This window comes from Haematobia irritans, chromosome 4 (genome assembly GCF_050003625.1).
Source record: "Haematobia irritans isolate KBUSLIRL chromosome 4, ASM5000362v1, whole genome shotgun sequence".
Taxonomy (NCBI): domain Eukaryota; kingdom Metazoa; phylum Arthropoda; class Insecta; order Diptera; family Muscidae; genus Haematobia; species Haematobia irritans.
The window spans coordinates 221,640,846-221,661,210 of record NC_134400.1 but is presented as its reverse complement, the minus strand read 5'-3'; the positions used below and the strand labels follow the sequence as shown (position 1 = coordinate 221,661,210).

General features: G+C 34.5%; 1 protein-coding gene across 1 annotated transcript in view; it reads left to right on the top strand.

Annotated features, from left to right (window-relative positions):
• The first annotated feature begins 402 nt into the window (after positions 1–402).
• DIP-delta (Dpr-interacting protein delta) overlaps positions 403–20,365 on the top strand; it is a 57,929-nt gene continuing 37,966 nt past the window's right edge. The window contains exons 1-5 of the mRNA XM_075307258.1: positions 403–1,595; positions 14,941–15,047; positions 17,257–17,464; positions 17,543–17,704; positions 18,524–18,652. Coding sequence (XP_075163373.1) covers positions 1,478–1,595; positions 14,941–15,047; positions 17,257–17,464; positions 17,543–17,704; positions 18,524–18,652 — 724 coding nt within the window. The 5' untranslated portion in view covers positions 403–1,477. The remainder of the gene's footprint in view (positions 1,596–14,940; positions 15,048–17,256; positions 17,465–17,542; positions 17,705–18,523; positions 18,653–20,365) is intronic.

Here is a 20,365-nt window from a genome sequence, read left to right as displayed (position 1 = left end):
TGGTAAAGTTTTTATTAATTTTAATCTTCCCTGGCTTTTGTCATAGTACTTTACTTTTAAAAATTAAAGTTTGAAAATATCTCACTTGTCATTCTCTTTTGTTTTCTTCATCAAAACAGGCTACGTATGAATTACACGCACGCACGCTCCCATACCCAGAAGTCAATGTTCGAGTGTGGAAAATTTGAACCTCGCATGCTGTTGGCAACACATATGCACCACTAGAGTGGCAATAACATCAACACCATATTCTCGTATGCCATATGAACGCTCACGTTGTAGTGGTGGTAGTTGGAAAAGCAATACAAAATTCTGGAGTGTGTCATAAATGAAAAATCATACAGTGAAAAACTTTAGTTGGAGTTTTTCACATTTCCATTTTTTACGCTACAACAACTCTGTCAGGGATGCAGGTGATTGCATGAAAGCAAGCATCCAATTTTTCCCAGAAATATGGATGTTGCCATACATTCTGTGAGGCACTCTGTTCATGGCAACAACGATGCATGTAAATAATGGAAGCCCAAACAAAAAGGTCAGAAAAGTGCAGCAGGAAGTTGTGTCGCATTCGCATTCATAAATCATTTGGAAAATTGATGCAGTAGCAACCATAAAGACCAGGAGTTCCACACTCACACATTCAACTTTCACAATATTTACTTCCGACATTATAGCTGGGCCAGTGTAAGCTTGAGTATGTTTGGTGGCAGCAAACCCTTTTCTTTTTTGATACATCTATGATGAACAACATCAACAAAACCAAAAAGGACGTAAGACAACAAAAGTAACGGAAAAAAGGGACATTTAAATAAAATATTTAAATTCATCATCTCCGACCAAAAAACGAGGAAGAGCTTCACGTGAACCATTGCAAATGCTGACAAGCTATCAGCCTTATCCACGGGGTGTGGTTTGGTATGTGAAAAACGAAAGGATAACAAAGACAGCAACTTCAACCACATTGAGTGGTAGGAATGAATGTGCTATGAACTTTGCCTATACTTGCAGTGGAAGGATCTCAAAACCCTCGTACACATCCTCATATAAACGGATGACAGTTGCAAGGAGTTTCAATCAATCCACATCAACGACGAATAATTTTGGAAAAATCCTCCAAAAATATCCTTGTTATCCCTTTAGGTTGTTGTGAGACAGCCAGCAAATGAGAAGAGGCAGTAGCACTACTGCTCATCCCCCATAACCAATTTCCAACGTCGTAATCCACAAGCAAAGACAAAGTATAAAAGGCAATAAGAGATCTTCTGGGTACAAAAGACCGACCTACAGAAAAAAATCCACCAATTACCAGTGTTGTACAAGGACTTTTGAACTTTTTGGCCGGAGACAAAATCTCTTCTTAATCCCACCGCCATCCACCAACCACCACAATTGACAGTGAATCCAGTGAGTTCGCGACTTAAGTCCACGTAAAAATATCTTCATAAGTACTTGGAACAGCAAGTGAAACACCAGCAAAATGATATTCCTAATGACTGTTATTAAGGTGCTTCTGATAGCACTCAACATCTTCCCCAGTCGTTTCACAAATCGCAAGGTGATGTTTCTTATCTACCTGACCAATCTCGTCACACATGGTGAGTAGTGTTTTACCAAATTTGTGTAGTATTTGCTTTGTTTTATAAATAAAAGCCAAATGTAAGAAAGAGCTATAATGGGGTTGTTTCGACTTATGGCACCCTACTGAAGGCTTTATTTAAATATCTGCCGAAGTGGGATAACAAATATAGGGTATGTGCAGCAATCATAAAAATTTGGGCACGTAAAAAGGGATATACCATATTCGCTGCACTTGTGGTACACCATATTTATGAAAATTCAGTGGGGGTATATGTGATACTTCAAAATGTATCATACATTCAAAAAAAGTTTACTTGGATCCAAAGATTTTGACCTTCCTTTAAGGATTTGGGTATTGATTCCGAGCCAAAGATGTGGGTACCTTAAAATCTAGCTTTAAATCTAGGATCTATAAAATTAAAATTAGGATATAGATCTCATTTATCGATTTTTTTTCTATTTTCCGGTATATTAATAAAGCTATTCACGTACAAACAAATATCAGTTTAAAAATCCAAATTATGACGGATTCTTCGAAGTAAAAAATATTTTCTTAATTCCAAAAAAAAAAAAAAAACTTTCAACCAAAGATGTTAAATTCTCAAAATAAGTCTTAACCTATATTTGAAGCGTTTTTATCTTAAATCTAAAGATTCAATACTTCAGTTAATTTAAAGAAGATTTCTTTAAATCAAAAATATGTTTCTTTACTTGAAGGAAAATTTGCCTTAGTTTAAAGACATGCAACTTTAACGAAGGGACGCAAATTTTCAAAATATGTGTCCTAAATATAATGAAAAAAAAATTTGAAGCAAAGATTATAAACTTTCTTTTAATTAAAATTCCAATATTTTGAAGAAATTTGTTCTTAATACTGTGTACATTGCGCATCCTAAAATTGAGGCTGCATAATCTTTAATATCACGTAAATATATTTGTCAGTGTAAAAGATAAATTTATACCAAAAAAGGTGTCAATACAAGAGACCTTAATCTAAATTTGACCCGATATCATTAGCGTAGCTAGACAATTTTCCTAGGGGGGGGGGGCTATAGCCCCCCTAGCTAAAAATTTATAGACTTAACTTAAAGGTTCAATTATTGTTGTATTTCATAAAAAAGAATACAAAAATAGACATCAAAATAATATATAATAATGCAACTAAAAGTAGTTCCACACTTTTCCCAGCAAAAAAATTGGGATTTGTTTTAAAGGCACAACTTTAAAAGCACTTCCAAAAATATCTTCGCAAAGAAGTTAATTATATTAACTACACAGGAAGTTTTTTAACTTCAGTTTTTTTTCATATTTTAATGCGTAATTTTTGTTTTCTTTTTTCAAATAGTTAAAAAAAAGAGTAAAAATAAATAAAATGGAAAAAATTATTCAAATTTTGCCACAAAAATGCTAAATCCATTATAGAAAAATCGATAATTTTTGAAAATATTCAAACAAGCGTTAGAATGCATTAAAAATCATGAAAAATATAAAAATTATTATAAATTAATGTTTCTTGAAGCTCGAGGTCTTTATAAATATTTATAGAATTCTAACAAAAGGTCGACCAAAAATCAAATAAAAAACGAATAAATAAAAATTATTTATTTGGGAAAATATCACACAATTTTTTAATTCACATTCAAAACTCTGAATTCGGATCACACCGTAAGAAGTGATGCAAATTTATTGCAAGGGCTGTTGAAACGGTGGACATTCGTTCTATGACGAGTTCCTATTACATTCATCGCTTCTCCGCCAATTTTTCACCACTTCCGGACCCAAAAAGAACATTTTCAATTCTTTTTTGGCGAAGCTTTTTTGCAGCATTATTAAGATATTAATTTATGAAAGAATAGTTTTAATACCAATTACTATTTTTTAATTAGGATGACTAAACCAGACTAAACAATATAATAAAGGAGCTTTACAGCCTGTTTCTGTATGTCGAATGAGCTCTGTGGATCGACTAAAATGGAAACAAACAGCTGAATTTATAACCAAAAAACAGCTGTTTCTATGCATTTCAGTCGATCGATTGAACCCGTTCGACATACAGAAACAGGCTGTTAGTTATTCAACTAAATAATAAGTTCAATCACATCTCTATTTCATAAATATCAGACTTCAAACATTGCCATCGGCAACTGCTACCACAACCCAAGTAAGTCGATTGTGCATGAAAGTCTTTAGCGGAACTTTGTGCGGTTGTATATACTTGTTTAATTTTTATAAAAATGTAAAATCGTAAATAGGTTTTCAAATTCTGGGGGGGGGGCTAAATTTTTTCTTGGGGGGTCTAAGCCCCCTCCCCAGAGGCCTTCCTACGCTTATGCCCGATATATGCTACATTCGATTGCGGTGGTCGTTGTACCCAAAAAAACCTTAAGAGAGCCGTGGCAAGGAAGAGTTTTATCACCTTTACTTTGGAATAGAGCTATAAGTAGCTTTGGGTTTCATACAAAAGGAAAGGATCAAAACTGTTTCCCTTGGAAATGGTGTATTGCTGCAGCCTTGGGAATATAAAGTAATCTACTTGAACAAATGCGATGCGAGTGAGTTTTACATAACTTCAATAATGTGTAGGACTTGGCATATGTGAGTTAACGTTATGAGTGGTAACAAAAAACTGAACCATTGCACTCAAAACACAATATCCAGACTATATACAGCTTACTGTGATATAGTATTCCAAGTAACTAACGTCGCATTAATATATATTCACAAAGGTAAACTGCATCGAAATCCTGATATTCCTAATCCATCAACTGGCGGAAAATTTTAACTACAAATCTCTTAACGAGATACCGAAGCAGTTCAATATTTACCTCATATGGGATCTGGCCACTGGAAACTGCATAATATAAATTTTGACAATATAAACCGAGTTTATTCCCATTTTTATACCCATCACCATAGAATGGTGACGGGGGTATAATAAGTTTGTCATTCCGTTTGTAACACATCGAAATATCGATTTCCGACTATATAAAGTATATATATTCTTGATCAGGGAGAAATTCTAAGACGATATAACGTCTGTCCGTCTGTCTGTCTGTCTGTTGTAATCACGCTACAGTCTTCAATAATGAAGCAATCGTGCTGAAATTTTGCACAAGCTCGTCTTTTGTCTGCAGGCAGGTCAAGTTCGAAGATGGGCTATATCGGTCCAGGTTTTGATATAGTCCCCATATAAACCGACCTCCCGATTTGGGGTCTTGGGCTTATAGAAATCGTAGTTTTTATCCAATTTGCCTGAAATTTCAAATCTATTTTATGGCCATACAGAGGTGTGCCAAAAATGGTGAGTATCGGTCCATGTTTTGGTATAGCCCCCATATAGACCGATCTCCCGATTTTACTTCTTGGGCTTATAGAAACCGCAGTTTTTATTCAATTTACCTGAAATTGGAAATATAGAGGTATTGTAGGACCACAAATACGTGTGCCAGAAATTGTGAGTATCGGTCCATATTTTGGTATAGCCCCCATATAGACCGATCTCCCGATTTTACTTCTTGGGCTTATAGAAACCGCAGTTTTTATTAAATTTACCTGAAATTGGAAATATAGAGGTATTGTAGGACCACAAATACGTGTGCCAGAGATTGTGAGTATCGGTCCATATTTTGGTATAGCCCCCATATAGACCGATTTCACGATTTTACTTCTTGGGCTTCTAGAATACGAAGTTTTTATCCTATTTGCCTGAAATTGGAAATCTAGAGTTATTTTCGGGTCATAAAGAGGTGTGCCCAAAACGGTGAGTATCGGTCCATATTTTAGTATAGCCCCCATAAGAACGATCTCCCGATTTAACTCCTTGTGTTTCTATAAACCATAATTTTTATCTGATTTGCCTGAAATTGTAAATATTCTGGTATTTTAGGCTCACAAAAACGTGTATCGGTTTAAGTTTTTATCGGTCCATTTGGTAATGCCTCCATATAGACCGACTTCACTTCTTGAGGGTATAGAAGGCGCACTGATCATGAAAATTGAAACTCAATGTAAAATTTCCAGATTTTACTTCTACAGATTTAAGATTTCAAATCAAGACGTTATTTTATAATTTTCTTGCACACTTACAAGATATGTTAATGGTTCCTCTAAAACTCAAACAAAAATGGTTCTTATAAATCCAGAATCTTATAATTTTTTTTTTAATTTATCTCCGGGAAGTGTCCTCAAGTCCTCAGCCCTTCTGAAATTTCAAAGGAAACCCTAATATTTGGTTCATGGTGGTGGGTATTTAAGATTCGGCCCGGCCGAACTTAGTGTTGTATATACTTGTTATTTGTCAATTAGCCAAACTAATATTCTTTGCAGAATATGAGAGTAAAATACGATATTTACTTTATACACAAAAATACATGACTCAGAATTTATTATGCTCAGCATTATATAAAATTGGTATATGCTCTTCACCACAGAAGTTGTGAAAACCATAAAAAATTCCACCTAATCCTAATCCATTTATCATCGTTGAAATTATGAAATTGTGTAAATTATCGAACATTTCAAAAGTTTTGTTAAAATATTTTTAAATGCTTCTTTCAATGTTCACTTTTGGTTGGTCGTCATTTCGATTTGCTATGAATTTCCTCTCTCTTCAACTTGGGACCCGTAAAAGTTTATAATCGTTCTACATTTTTTTTTCGACCATACAAAAAAAAAAAGAAAGAATCCAAAATCCCCAATGAATGAGAAAAGTAGCTGGAGTTTAGCACAAGAATGGAAATTTACTGGTGTATATGTTCTCTGGAATTTGCTACAAATTTATGTACAAATATTTTCCACTAACTTTAGACTTAAGATATAATCTCCCTAGAGACTAAGTTTAGATGGTAATACGGAAACTGATGAATGCAAATGACTTCAAAGTGTATTCTGTCTGCTATGCTTTACAGTAAGATTGTAAATGGTCAGATATACTAAAGATAGGTTTAGGAAAACCTGCAAGAAGTGTATTCATACATAGGCGAAGATTGAGAATTTATAAAATTTAAATATGATCAACACCCAGAGCAAGAAGAACCCAAACATGTTTCAAGAGCATGTTATTATGCCCTCCACCATACACTCAAAAAAAAGTGAACCCTATATTTCACTAAAGCTGATTTTATTCTCTTTTAGTTCATGGAATTATTACGTTTTAAGAAAGTTTCCATGCCATTAACAATTTTTTGCGTATGTAAGTTAACTTAACTAAAGCAGAAGAAAAAATTATACACAATTGAAGTATAAAGATGAACTAAATTCGTGTCTCCCACCAAATAGTTCAGAATTCCTTAATATTTGTAAATTTTACCAATAATGCGTCCATCATGAACTTCGTATGGCACTAAAGAAATTTTTGCAATTTTGAACTCCAATTTTTTCCTTCAAACTACGAAATTTTCTTTAATAAGTGAAAAATAATAATTTTGTCTGATAAATCTTCTCAAATTTGTCGAAAATTTTTTACTTGTTTTTGCGAAATCGGAGCGACATCTGCGTTTATAATACTGTTTAGTTAAAATTTTTTACAATTAATCAAATTTTTCAACAATTAACTAAAATTTTCTTTCCTGGTGGGTTCACTGTTTTTTCAGTGTAGGATGGGGGTATATTAACATTGTCATTCCGTTTGTAACACATCGAAATATTGCTCTAAGACCCCATAAAATATATATATTCTGGGTCGTGGTGAAATTCTGAGTCGATCTGAGCATGTCCGTCCGTCCGTCCGTCTGTTGAAATCACGCTAACTTTCGAACGAAACAAGCTATCGACTTGAAACTTGGCACAAGTAGTTGTTATTGATGTAGGTCGGATGGTATTGCAAATGGGCCTTATCGGTCCACTTTTACGTATAGCCCCCATATAAACGGACCCCCAAATTTGGCTTGCGATTGCTCTAAGAGAAGCAAATTTCATCCGATCCGGCTAAAATTTAGTACATGGTGTTAGTATATGGTCTCTAACAACCATGCAAAAATTGGTCCATATCGGTCCACTTTTACGTATAGCCCGCATATAAACGGACCCCCAAATTTGGCTTGTGATCGCTCTAAGAGAAGCAAATTTCATCCGATCCGGCTGAAATTTGGTACATGGTGTTAGTATATGGTCTCTAACAACCATGCAAAAATTGGTCCATATCGGTTCATAATTATATATAGCCCCCATATATATCGATTCACAAATTTGTCCTCTGGAGCCTCTTGGAGGAGCAAAATTCATCCAATCCGGTTGAAATTTGGAACATGGTGTTAGAATGTCGTCTCTAACAAACACGCAAGAATTGGTCCATATCGGTCCATAATTATATATAGCCCCCATATAAACCGTTACCCAGATTTGATCTCCAGAGCCTCTTGGAGGAGCAAAATTCATCCGATCCGGTTAAAATTTGCAACGTGGTGTTAGTATAGGGCCGCTAATATCCCCAATCACACAAAAATTGGTCCATATCGGTTCATATTCATGGTTGCCACTCGAGCCAAAAATAATCTACCAAAATTTTATTTTTATGGAAAACATTGTCAAAATGTTAGTTCTAAAGAAAATTTTTTCCAAATTTTATTTCTATAGAAAATTTTGTAAAAATTTTATTTCTATAGAAAATTTTGTAAAAATTTTATTTTATAGAAAATTTTGTCAAAATTTTATTTCTATAGAAAATTTTGTCAAAATTTTATTTCTAGAGAAAAATTTTTCCAAATTTTATTTCTATAGAAAATTTTTTCCAAATTTTAATTTTATAGAAAATGTTGTCAAAATTTTATTTCTATAGAAACTTTAAACTTAATTATATACGTATTTAATCGGCCTTTTTTAGTTTAATATATACTACGTATGGACTACCTTGTAATTTAGAAGACGTTGTTAGGAAGTTTTAAGATACCTAGCCTTCGGCAAGTGTTACCGCAGCCCTTGTAATTCGATTGTGGATGACAGTCTTCAGTAGAAGTTTCTACGCAATCCATGGTGGAGGGTACATAAGCTTCGGCCTGGCCGAACTTACGGCCGTATATACTTGTTTATGGACTGGGACCATGTTGGTCGCAACGAAGTTGTTTTCCTGGAAATTTTGTAACTATTTTCGGTAAGCATGTAGGGTGAGTGCAGCAAATGTGGTATACCCATTTGTTTTTCGATAGCCAATTTTTTTGTTTTTCTCCAACGAGGCTAAGATTTTACCACATTCATTTTATTAGTGTTAGCGTGAATGCACACTGAAAAAAATATTGTCGTGAGTTCAAAGATTTCATGTCTTTGAAATACGAATGCCAATTTTGCTTAGCATAGAAGACGCATCTCTGTAATATAAAGTTTTTTCCTTGTCCAAAAGTCGATAAACTTTCCAATGAAGTCGCATTGTCCTTATAATTAAGTGATTTCCCTTAAAAATGGGTATCTTAACCCGAAAGAAAAAATGTTTGGGCTAATGTCAACTTGACTTTAATAACTCAGAAAAAATCTTTACGTTTAATGAAATTGTCTTTAAATTTGTTGTCCTTGACTACAAAGCAAAAAATCGTTCAAATAAAGGACATGAAACATAGCATAATTTCTATTGGAAGTCGAGTCTTAATTTTGAAAATAAAGTTGTTGTTAACTCATTTTTAAAGGACTTTGATAGCATATGAAGAAAAAAATTTGAAAAGGCGAAAAATTAAAATTTGCTTCCTAGAAGCAAGTATACAAAACCAAAATTTAAAAGAGAATTGTGTCTCAAAAGTGTCCTTATTTGTATTCTCCGCTTCTTTGGCTCGGAACCAATACCAATATTGTTAAAGTAAAAACAAAATCTTTGGAAGTGGGCATGGTTTTTTTTGAGTGTAACTATGAGCGAAAAATAAGAAACCCATAATTTCGGATATATTTGCGAATTTGTTAAAAAACGCGTTAAGCACGAATTCAAAAAATGCGCTGGTAATGTGGTACACCATAATGTAGGTTTTTTTTTTGTAAAAAAATAAATACAATATATGTATCGCAAGTGCATACATATATGCGTATTTAGTTCTCGTCAGTTATTTACATCCGAAAATTAATAAATTGAAAATATAGCTTCACACAAATCGAAATGATTAAGAACCACAAGAAAAAAACACTCGAGCACACACAGACGAAAAAGGCTGTTTTTCATATGTTTGGGTGTAAAAATTATATGTTTGGAACTCACATTTTTTAACACAATATTTTTCATCCGATGGTCCAAATTTTCGATGACGCTGAGGCATAATGGAGGTTCTATGCCGTTAATGTGCCGAATTACCTCATCCTTTAGCTCTTGAATTGTTGCTGGCTTATCGACGTACATCTTTTCTATCAAATAACCCCAAAGAAAAAGTCCAACGGTGTCAAATCACATGATCTTGATGGCCAATTGACATCGCCATTACGTGAGATAACACGGTCATTGAATTTGTTGCGCAAAAGGGCCATTGTTTAGTTAGCTGTGCGGCAAGTGGCACTGTCCTGCTGAAACCACATATCGTCCACATCCATATCTTCCAATTCGGGCCATAAAAAGTTCGTTATCAATTCACGTTAGCGAACACCATTCACAGTAACTGCCTGACCGGCCTCATTTTGGAAAAAATACGGCCCAATGATGCCGCCAGCCCGTAAACTGCACCAAACAGTCACTCTTTGTGGGTGCATTGGTTTTTCGACAATCACTTTTGGATTCTCATTCGCCCAAATGTGGCAATTCTGTTTATTGACGAATCCACTGAGGTGAAAATGTGCTTCATCACTGAAGATGATTTTCTTCGAAAATTGATCATCCACTGTTGCCATTTCTTGGAACCATTTTGTCCATTCACGACGTCCATGGTTCAAATTGAGTAAGTCTGAAATAGAGAAATGTCAAATAAAATTCGGAAAAAACTTGGCGTTTAGGTGTGGTTCACATTCAACATCGGCCCTTACAATTTAACCACCCTTTACTTTATATTGAACTGTTTTAATAAAGTAACCGCGACAATTTCAACGCGAATAGCGAACATAGTACTGACCTTTAGTCGAGAATCCAATAATAGTTGTTAATAATAATCGAAATATTTCCGCCAAATTACTTTTGTTTTGATTTTATATCAGTTTTGCACCTCTTTTGTTCGTTTTCGCATGCAAACGGTGTTGTAATTGCAAGGGGTTTCGGCAACACTGTGGTAACACCATAAAATGTTGCACCATTTGTATGCAACACTTTTTTCCCATAAGAGATTTCATGACCTGTTAATTGAAAGATATTACTCTATTTTATTTTTTCTTTGTATGTATATGTAAGATGATGGCTGACAACAATTATAAAAACATTCTATAAATCCATTAGCTGAGATAGGGCCCATATAAGTTGGTCTTTAGATTAAATTTCCCCGGAATCTGGTATTTGAAATCTTCATCCAATTCCTTTGAGCTTAAAATGATTAATTATCTTAAATAGGTCCCATGGAATCAAAGAATTTTATATTTTTCTATCAGCATAATACATCCCATTTCCCTTAACAGACGAAGCAGCAACGCAACTAAACAACTGTAGATATCCCATCACTGCATCCCTATTTGAACAATATGGGAATTTGAAGAGGACACATGTTTTAAGCCTGATCGTTGTAACTTGTGATTACTTTATAGCTACACGTTAGGTTTACAAACAAAAACGAAACCAAAATACCCCTCAATCGAAACGAAATGTATTGGGGTGTCATGCCATATATGCATGTATGTGTGGGTGTACAAGTGTTTGTATATTTGTGTGAGTTTTATTACAAATCCCTTAACATTCTCCATATTCGTTCGTTGAGAGTAGATTGAAGTATAAATATTTAATTGGTGATTTGTGGTTTTTGCCACAGACAAATTTTATCCACACACTGTGGGATTTGAGAGCTTCAGCAGAATGTTGTGGGACACATGAAAGCACTTGGCTTGAGTATTTCAAGAGTGAGACATAGCTCTCTTGAAACTTTAGGTGTCAGAACTTAGTGGATATTTTTAGTTGCTCAGTTTTGGGCTACATTTTTGGGGGCATTTTGAGAATTTTACATGAACTTTTGCGGTCTGTAAATTGATAAGCACTTTATTCAGACATTCGGGTAAAACTGCTGGGCTAAACCTTTAACACAGGAAATAAATTGTCGTCCTGTCTAAGAGGTAAAATCGATTTTAGCATTTGCCTTGACACCTTAAACACAAAGAAGTCAAGGATTTTCGATTATAACTCAACCACTAATCGGCCAAATGGAATTTTAAGAATACAGCAAACTAGATTTGTTGTTGAATATTCCGTTTGGACAAAAGGACATTTCAGTCCTTATCCTATAGACAAATTCTGTATCCAATTTCATTAACACAATTAGTTTATGCCTCATGGCAATCACGTTCATAGTACAAATGTTATGGCACTGATACCAAGAATACTCACTTACCGTCAACATGCATTGGAAACGGTTGTCGTATTTTACTTTAGGCTTTGCGACAATATCGAATTGTGATAAACGTCTTGGGAAACAAACATTCAATTAGGATGTATTTTATGAAATTGCTCATATAACATTATGGGACAGTTTGTATTTGATTCCCAAAAAAGAATTGGAGTAAAATATTTTTTTCTTATTTTTGTATGATTTATTTGTTGAACAAAACCAATGTAAACTAAAAAATAATATATCAACCAAAACAAAATGGAAATAGACTTTATGGGTTCAAATAAAACTTCCATATATATGCATCGGGCAACTTTCATCCTCTAATAGAATGTCCGGTATTTGATTCAGAATTGGAAATGATATGAAAGAAACAAAATAGACCCCCAGTGTTTAGGGTAAATATTCTTATTGCATTGGAAAAACAGTGAATCTACCAGGAAAAAATGGTTAATTTTAGAAAATTTAGATAATTTTTAGAAAATTTTAACTTCACAGTATTACAAACGCTGACATCACGCCGATATCACAAAAATAAGTAAATATTTTTCGACAAATTCAAGAAAATTTATTAGACATAATTAATTTTTTTCCATTTGTTAAAGAAAATTTTGTATTTTGAAGGAAAAAAAAATTAAGTTCAAAATTGCAAGAATGTTTTTAGTGCCATACGTAGTGTCAAGATGGGCGCATTTGTAGTAAAACTTACAAATTTAAAGAAATAATGCACTATTTTGTGAGAAGTACGAATTTAGTAAATCTTTATGCTTGATTTGCGTATAATTTTCCCCGTTTTTTAGTTCATTTAATTAACGTACGCTAAAAAATATTAGACTAAAGGAGACTTTCTCCAAATATAATAACTAAAATATAGTTAAATTGGGTTTTGTGAAATAGAGGGATCACTTGTTTTTTGAGTGTATTTTTTCAGATTACCTTAACCCTTTCACTACCGATGTCAACTTCGAAGGACATTCGAAAAAGACACCAAATTCTATTTTCCCACCTAGTTTCGATTTATTTCTCGATGGTGTTTTAAAGTAGAGGCTTTAATCTAAATAAGCTATAAATATTGTCCATATTGGTAAACATTTTTATAAACTTCTTTAACAATAGACGAGAAATACGAAAATTGGAGACAATATTTGTACTGTATGTTTCTAGCAAATTGACATTTATACAAAAACTATAGCCGATACTTGTACGGGTTCTTTTTTGTATTTTTTCTTACACCTTGAAAAATATTATAGGCCAAATGGCGCTAATATTCGTAAGGCCATTTGGTCACAATTCAAGAATAAAATTTTCAGAAGAAAAATAAAAGTTTTTATCATTAGGTTTATTTCGGTAGTGAAAGGGTTAATGCATTAATAGAGAATAGAGAAATATGTTTTTTAATAACTAAACAAGTATAGACGGCCGTAAGTTCGGCCAGGCCGAATCTTATGTACCCTCTACCATGGATTGCGTAGAAACTTCTACGAAAGGTATCTTAAAACTTCTCAACATCGTTCTCTAAATTGTGAGTTAGTTCATACGTGGTATATATTCGACAAAAAAGTTATGTATAGTTAAGTCTATAAATAATAACGAATCGATATGGACTTTTTGCACGGTACATAGAGAGCCAGAATTGAAATATGGGAGTCGCTTATATGGGGGCTATATACAATTATGAACTTGATATGGACCAATTTTTGTGTGATTGGGGATCGATTTATCTGAGGGCTATATATAACTATAGACCGATATGGACCTAGTAAGGCATGGTTGTTAACGGCCATATACTAGCACAATGTACCAAATTTCAACTGACTCGGATGAAATTTGCTCCTCCAAGTGGCTCCAAAACCAAATTTCGGGATCGGTTTATTTGGGGGCTATATATGATTATGGACTGATAGGAACCAATTCCTGCATGGTTGTTGGATACCATATACTTACATCACGTACCAAATTTCAACTAAATGGGAAGAATTTGCTCTTCCAAAGGGCTCCAGAGGTCAAATCTGGGGATCGGCCATTTTTGCATGGGTGTTTGAGGCCATATATTAACACTACGTACCAAATTTCAACTGAATCAGATGAATTTTGGTCTTTCATGAGGCTCCGGAGGTCAAATCTGCTGATCGGTTTATATGGGGGCTATATATAATTATGGACCGATGTGAAACAATTTTTGCATGGTCATTAGAGACCCTATATTAAAATCATGAACTAAATTTCAGCCGGATCGGATGAAATTTGCTTCTCTTAGAGGCTCCGCAAGCCAAATCGGGGGATCGGTTTATATGGGGGCTATATATAATTATGGACCGATGTTAACCAATTTTTGCATGGTTGTTAGAGACCATATATTAACACTATGTACCAAATTTCAGCCGGATCGGATGAAATTTGCTTCTCTTAGAGGGTCTGCAAGCCAAATTTGGGGGTCCGTTTATATGGGGGCTATACGTAAAAGTCAACCGATATGACCCATTTGCAATACCATCCGACCTACAACAATAACAACTACTTGTGCCAAGTTTCAAGTCGATAGCTTGTTTCGTTCGGAAGTTAGCGTGATTTCAACAGGCGGACGGACGGACGGACGTGCTCAGATCGACTCAGAATTTCACCACGACCCAGAATATATATACTTTATGGGGTCTTAGAGCAATATTTCGATGTGTTACAAACGGAATGACAAAGTTAGTATACCCCCCATCCTATGGATTCATTTAGTCCAGTATATGGTATGTAGTCCTGGGAATCATATTGGTTTGAAGTACTTTGAACGCCTCATATGTTTCCTTCGCCCCCCAAAAGAGACATGTACAAGCAACCTGTTTCAGAATTAATTATGTCTATTTTGGAAATATTTTCATTACATCCTATGTCCAGTTCAGCAACATCCTTAATACTTTTTTGTACATTTTTTCTCTCATCCTCTTTTTTGCAGTTATGATGAATGAACCTCGTTTTGCACAACCAATACCAAATGTTACAGTAGCTGTGGGACGTGATGCCAATTTACCGTGCGTGGTAGAACATTTGGGTAGCTACAAGGTAAGTTTCATCCTTCATTTTAAACGTTGTGAAGTATTCAGTACCATACCCAATGGGGTATTACATGGGGTGGCCAGTGTAATGACCTCTGCAATATGCTAGTCATCAAAATGAAATATCTTCTCATTTATTTTAGGAAAATACAAGCATTCCATACGCATAGCTTCAATCATTTAGGACTCAAGGATTGAAGACAAACGTAGGTTTACGACTATCACTATCTTGGGGCATAAGAGGTGAATACCTCATTAGGTGAATTTCTACGAAATAAATACAATAAACAGATGATTCGAAAGGATTGCAAAGTGCTTGAGGGGAGATGGACAGCCATTTGGTTAGGAAAATTAAATTTTGTTAATAGATTTGATAGCCAAGGAAAATCATAATACTCTATGTGATTTGATTCATTACTCCAAGTATTTTTCATATGATTCAATTGTGTATACAATGATGGACTCGAAATTAAAATACTTTTTGACCTCCTTTAAGAAGTCAGTTTTAAATTTTCTACCATATGAAAATGGTATTTTTCCATAGGGGGAAACTTGGTACGTATCTCTTTTTTTTTTTTTTTTGATATACAAGCACCTTGTAACTAAAACTATTCAATTTTGTACATTCAGTAAACCCTTGGGAGGAAGGAACACATGCAACATAAAACACCTGCATTACGTTGTGATCCTTGCCCAATACAAAAAGTAAAAGACAAAGGAAGTGTACAAAGGATAAAATGAGGATAGTTAACCTTACACAACTACTCCTCCTATCATGAGAAGAGGATTGATCTCCACTTTCCACAAGACACGAATCCCTTTGTGACTTATGACAGTTTATGATGAGAAGAATTGTAAAATACAATCGTATGTGGCTACTACCAAACACATGCTAAGTCGAAAATTTCAAATTGTCAGAAGAAGCAACTCGAAAAGGCTATATGATTTTGTGTTGGAGAAAAAAATGCGAATTGTCATATTAGAAGTGCAGGTCGTAAGACGATGGAAAGTTTGCTATTTAATTTTTTTTTTAATTGTATCGCTTAAGTTAGCAATATGCTAAAATTAAAAAAAAAAAAAACTTCAGGCTTGAATCTGGAAGTAACAATTTAATCAAAAAGGGAGATATTATTGCAATAGATTTGCATGGTATTTAACTGCATAAAATATCAATCACAATGACCTAATCCAACCTAAACCGAAATTAAAGATTTTTGTAGATATTGGCCTCTAGCGCTTTCGATTCTTATAAAAAGTGCAACATTTTTGAAATTGTATGCACAAAATAACCCTATTTGTCAAAGCTTTTGGATTTGGAATGCTTGACCATTTTAAGAATTAGTCACAACTTTAAAATAACTCTTTCTTCCTTCTCAATTAGGTAAGAAGTAGAGTAACACTGGGTTATTATTTCGATACTTCTGATTAATGATTTTAAGGTGGTCTTTTTGTTTTAAAGTTTTTCACAAGAAAAAGAGTAGAAATTCAAGATCGTTTGCTTCAATTTTAAAAAAGAAAAAGGATTCCACCAAACAATAACTATTTTAAAACTGTTGATAGAATTCTACCAAATGAGACAACCGTGACTGAATATCAACATTATTCTCTTCAAACATATTTGGGATAATGGTATACCTTCCTTGGGTATGCTTTTATTGATATAACATTTTTTATTACACTTCCCCTTTCTTATTATATAAATTTTAAATTTTCGCTACAAAAACAAAATCCAATTACAAAAATTGCTTGAAACAATTAAAATAGTAATAAAATTTTTTTTAATTAAAATGAAATTTCCATTAGATATTAATTGAATCAATGAATTTCGTAAATGAAATCAAATTGATCAACATTTTGTAAACTCTCCTGTAGATGAACCGTCGAACCGACGGACCACCGGACTGAGTCTGTCAGAGTATATTTCGGAGGATCTTGTGGAATATAGTAATTATTCCTATATTTCGATTTTGATCGGCTCTACCTCAAGCAGTTGTAATGTCCCTCTTATCACTAGGCAACGTTAAGGTATCACTAGAATATTTTGTTATATGTCCTGCCTTAGTTAACTTTTCTTGTGAAGCTTTGAGCTGTTTGCCCTACAGCTAAATGGAAGTGATGAGCAATTTAACCGATTTATGTTTGTCCATTCTAAACGTTTACTTGTTTGCCTTTCTTCTTTGGCTTTTGGTTTTATTGGTCTTTTTTCTTTGACACAGGTTGCCTGGATACATATTGACAGACAAATGATTTTGACAATACATCGACATGTAATCTCAAGGATACCACGCTACAGCATCACCTATGACAATGCCAACACATGGCTGCTGCATGTGAATCAGGCCCATCAGGATGATCGAGGCTACTACATGTGTCAGGTGAACACGAATCCTATGATAAGCCAAGTAGGCTATCTGCAGGTTGTGGGTAAGTACAGCGACACACACGCTGTATGGCCATGGCCTGGAATGAATTGATTTTATCCATGTCTCTGGTATTTTCTAGTTCCTCCCAATATATTGGACATAGAGAGTACACCTTCTTCGGTGGCGGTAAGGGAAAATCAAAATATCAATATGACTTGCCGAGCAGATGGTTTCCCAGCACCAAAAATAATATGGCGACGAGAAGATGGTGAGGAAATTGCTGTCGAAAAGAAGAAGAAAGGTAAGAAGATCCCACTTAAGCCCTTAAACAACCAGGAAAGTACTGGGACAAATATTGCTGGCATGGAAAACAAAAAAAAGCAAAAACACAAACTGAAACACAGGACTTGTTTCAATGAAATCCTTTCATGTTTTCTCTTTTCTTATGTCTTTTTTCTCATATTGCCATGTACTCAACAACTACCCGTGCCGACTTTTAAATTGTCTCTTTAATCTCTGTTGGAATTGATGACCTCACATCCGAAAATCCTTTCGACCCAACAAACAACACCACCCACCCTTCTAAAATTGCAAACTAAAAAAATCACGGTTATCTACTGGAATATGGAATTGGTGTGCTTCGAAAATACCTGGGACCGGGCAAAACAATACATGCATATTCCAAACCAATGCCATCATCAACAAATAACCTCCCTCACCATGGATGATGATGGCCCTGCCGTCTATCGGATACCAACAAAACAATATGCGGACAATTTTTATGTTGCTGTTCCTTGTTGGTGGATGCTCCGTTTCTTTTGTTGTTACTGGTGTTTCTTCCTCTGTTATCGTTTGGTAAAAAATACTGCTGCAACATCACAAAAATCCTGGGCAATGGAATGGAAATTCTATCCTGGCAAACTATCATCAATGAATGTCCGGAATATTGTTGGTGTTTTGTTGGGGGCCACTGCTGTTGCTGCTGCTGCTGCTGGTGGATCCATATCCTTGATGTTTTATTCCCATTCCCTTGCCATTCCTGTTGACATTGTCATTGCATGCAAATGGATTTTCATACACCGTCTGATACTGCACTGGCCACACTTTCGCCCAAAAACAGTTTTGGTCTATGATGGTGAAGTTCTGCCACTGACCAAAGTTAGTCGCAATGAAATGGGCGCCTATCTGTGCATTGCCACCAATGGAGTACCACCTTCGGTATCAAAGCGTATAATACTGGATGTCGAGTGTAAGTAATAGATGAATGACTTTTAACTTGTGGTCGGTTGGTTGGTTCCTTTGCTTTCTCTGCCCCCCCTTAGTCCGACCCTTCGTCCGATTTATCCATCCATCAGTGCATCCATTTATTCATTCTTCCACCCACCCATCCATTATGGGTGAGGCAATGCATCTAAAAGCTGATGTCGCTTTTGGCCATTCCGAAGACGAATTGTCTGCCAGATATTTTCAAACATTCAACACAATTTTGCTCTTCAGCGTCCCGGCCCCGTTTGCGTTTCATATAAATTACCATCAATGGCCAACGAATGGGCTTTGTAGCCGACAATATTTTATGTGACATCTCTGAAATGTTCTCTTAGAGATCATTTGTTTGCTTTATTATTTTTTTTTTATTTAATGCCGGCAAAAAAGTGTTGGTCAGGTTCGCTTGAGCTCTCTATGGTATTTTGTTGCTGTTAGCTGATGAATTTATCCATTTGCTTAAGCTTTAATCTGGTGATGGTTTCGTACAGTGGGAGAAAAGTGAATTAAAAAAAATCCTTAATGTGTTTAAATCGAGCAGAACTGAAAAAGGTAGGACAATATTATCAAATGGCGATGTTAGATTGTGGTATATGTACTTAGGAATAGTTTTTCCATTTATGTGTCCGTTAAAGAAACCTTTGGAGTATCATTATGTAAATTAAATAATCCCCCATGCTTTGGTTGACATATTCACAAAAAAAATATATTAGCAAATATTCGTAGTCCTTTGAACGATTTTAAAAGTCTAGTCCAGTTTTTTTTCAATTTGAATTTCTTTTCCATTAGAATATCCACCTAAAATTTAGCATTTTTCTTTGTTAATGGACGAATATTTTGCGTTTTGGGAATGTTTAAACCAGACCACTGGGGGGAACATTCTCACTTTGACCATTCTTTTCATGGGCATATTGCTTGGTTATGCCTTAATGTATGCACTTAAAATTCTAAGTTAGTTAAGAAAGTAATTGAAAGCCGATAGTCTTTGTAGCTAGTGCTTCAATGTTTATTATAGGTTTTAGAATTTTAATAAATAATAAATAAAATAAGTAAGTAATTGAAAATAGTTACGTTTTTAATTAAAAAATTAATTGAGTTTGTAATCAATAGCAATTAAATTTTTAATTAAATCAACTAAAAAATTAATTGAAATTTACTATTGAAATCAATTAATATTTTAATCAAGGATTTTTATGCCCAATTAAATATTAAAAAGTTGATTGAATTTCAAAATAAATTAATTGATACAATTAAATTTTTAATCAATCTTGGAAGACTAAGTCAATTGACAAAACAAAAACATTGGAAATTTTTTAATTTTTACTTAATACTTTGATGATATTTTTTTTGTTTACCTTAATGGAATTTGTGAGCTAAAAGCAACACTAAAGATCGAATTTGAGACCAATCATAAAAGATGCGGTTTCTATGTTTGTTGTTGTTTCCACTTCATAACAAATTACAGTGACATGGGCAGATGAGGCTGTCGAATGTGACCCCGAGAATCGTGGTTAGTTTGTTGTCGGAATTCTTACGCATAGACTCCAACATTCAACTATCTCATAGAGGTGTGCACGTGACACGAAATTGTCGTGACTTACAAAAATTTTCGTGACTCACTCATGAGTCGTGTGTCATGCTGATGGCATCGGCGTGAATGTGGCGTGAGCGTGATTAACAAATCAAATGCCGTGCGTGA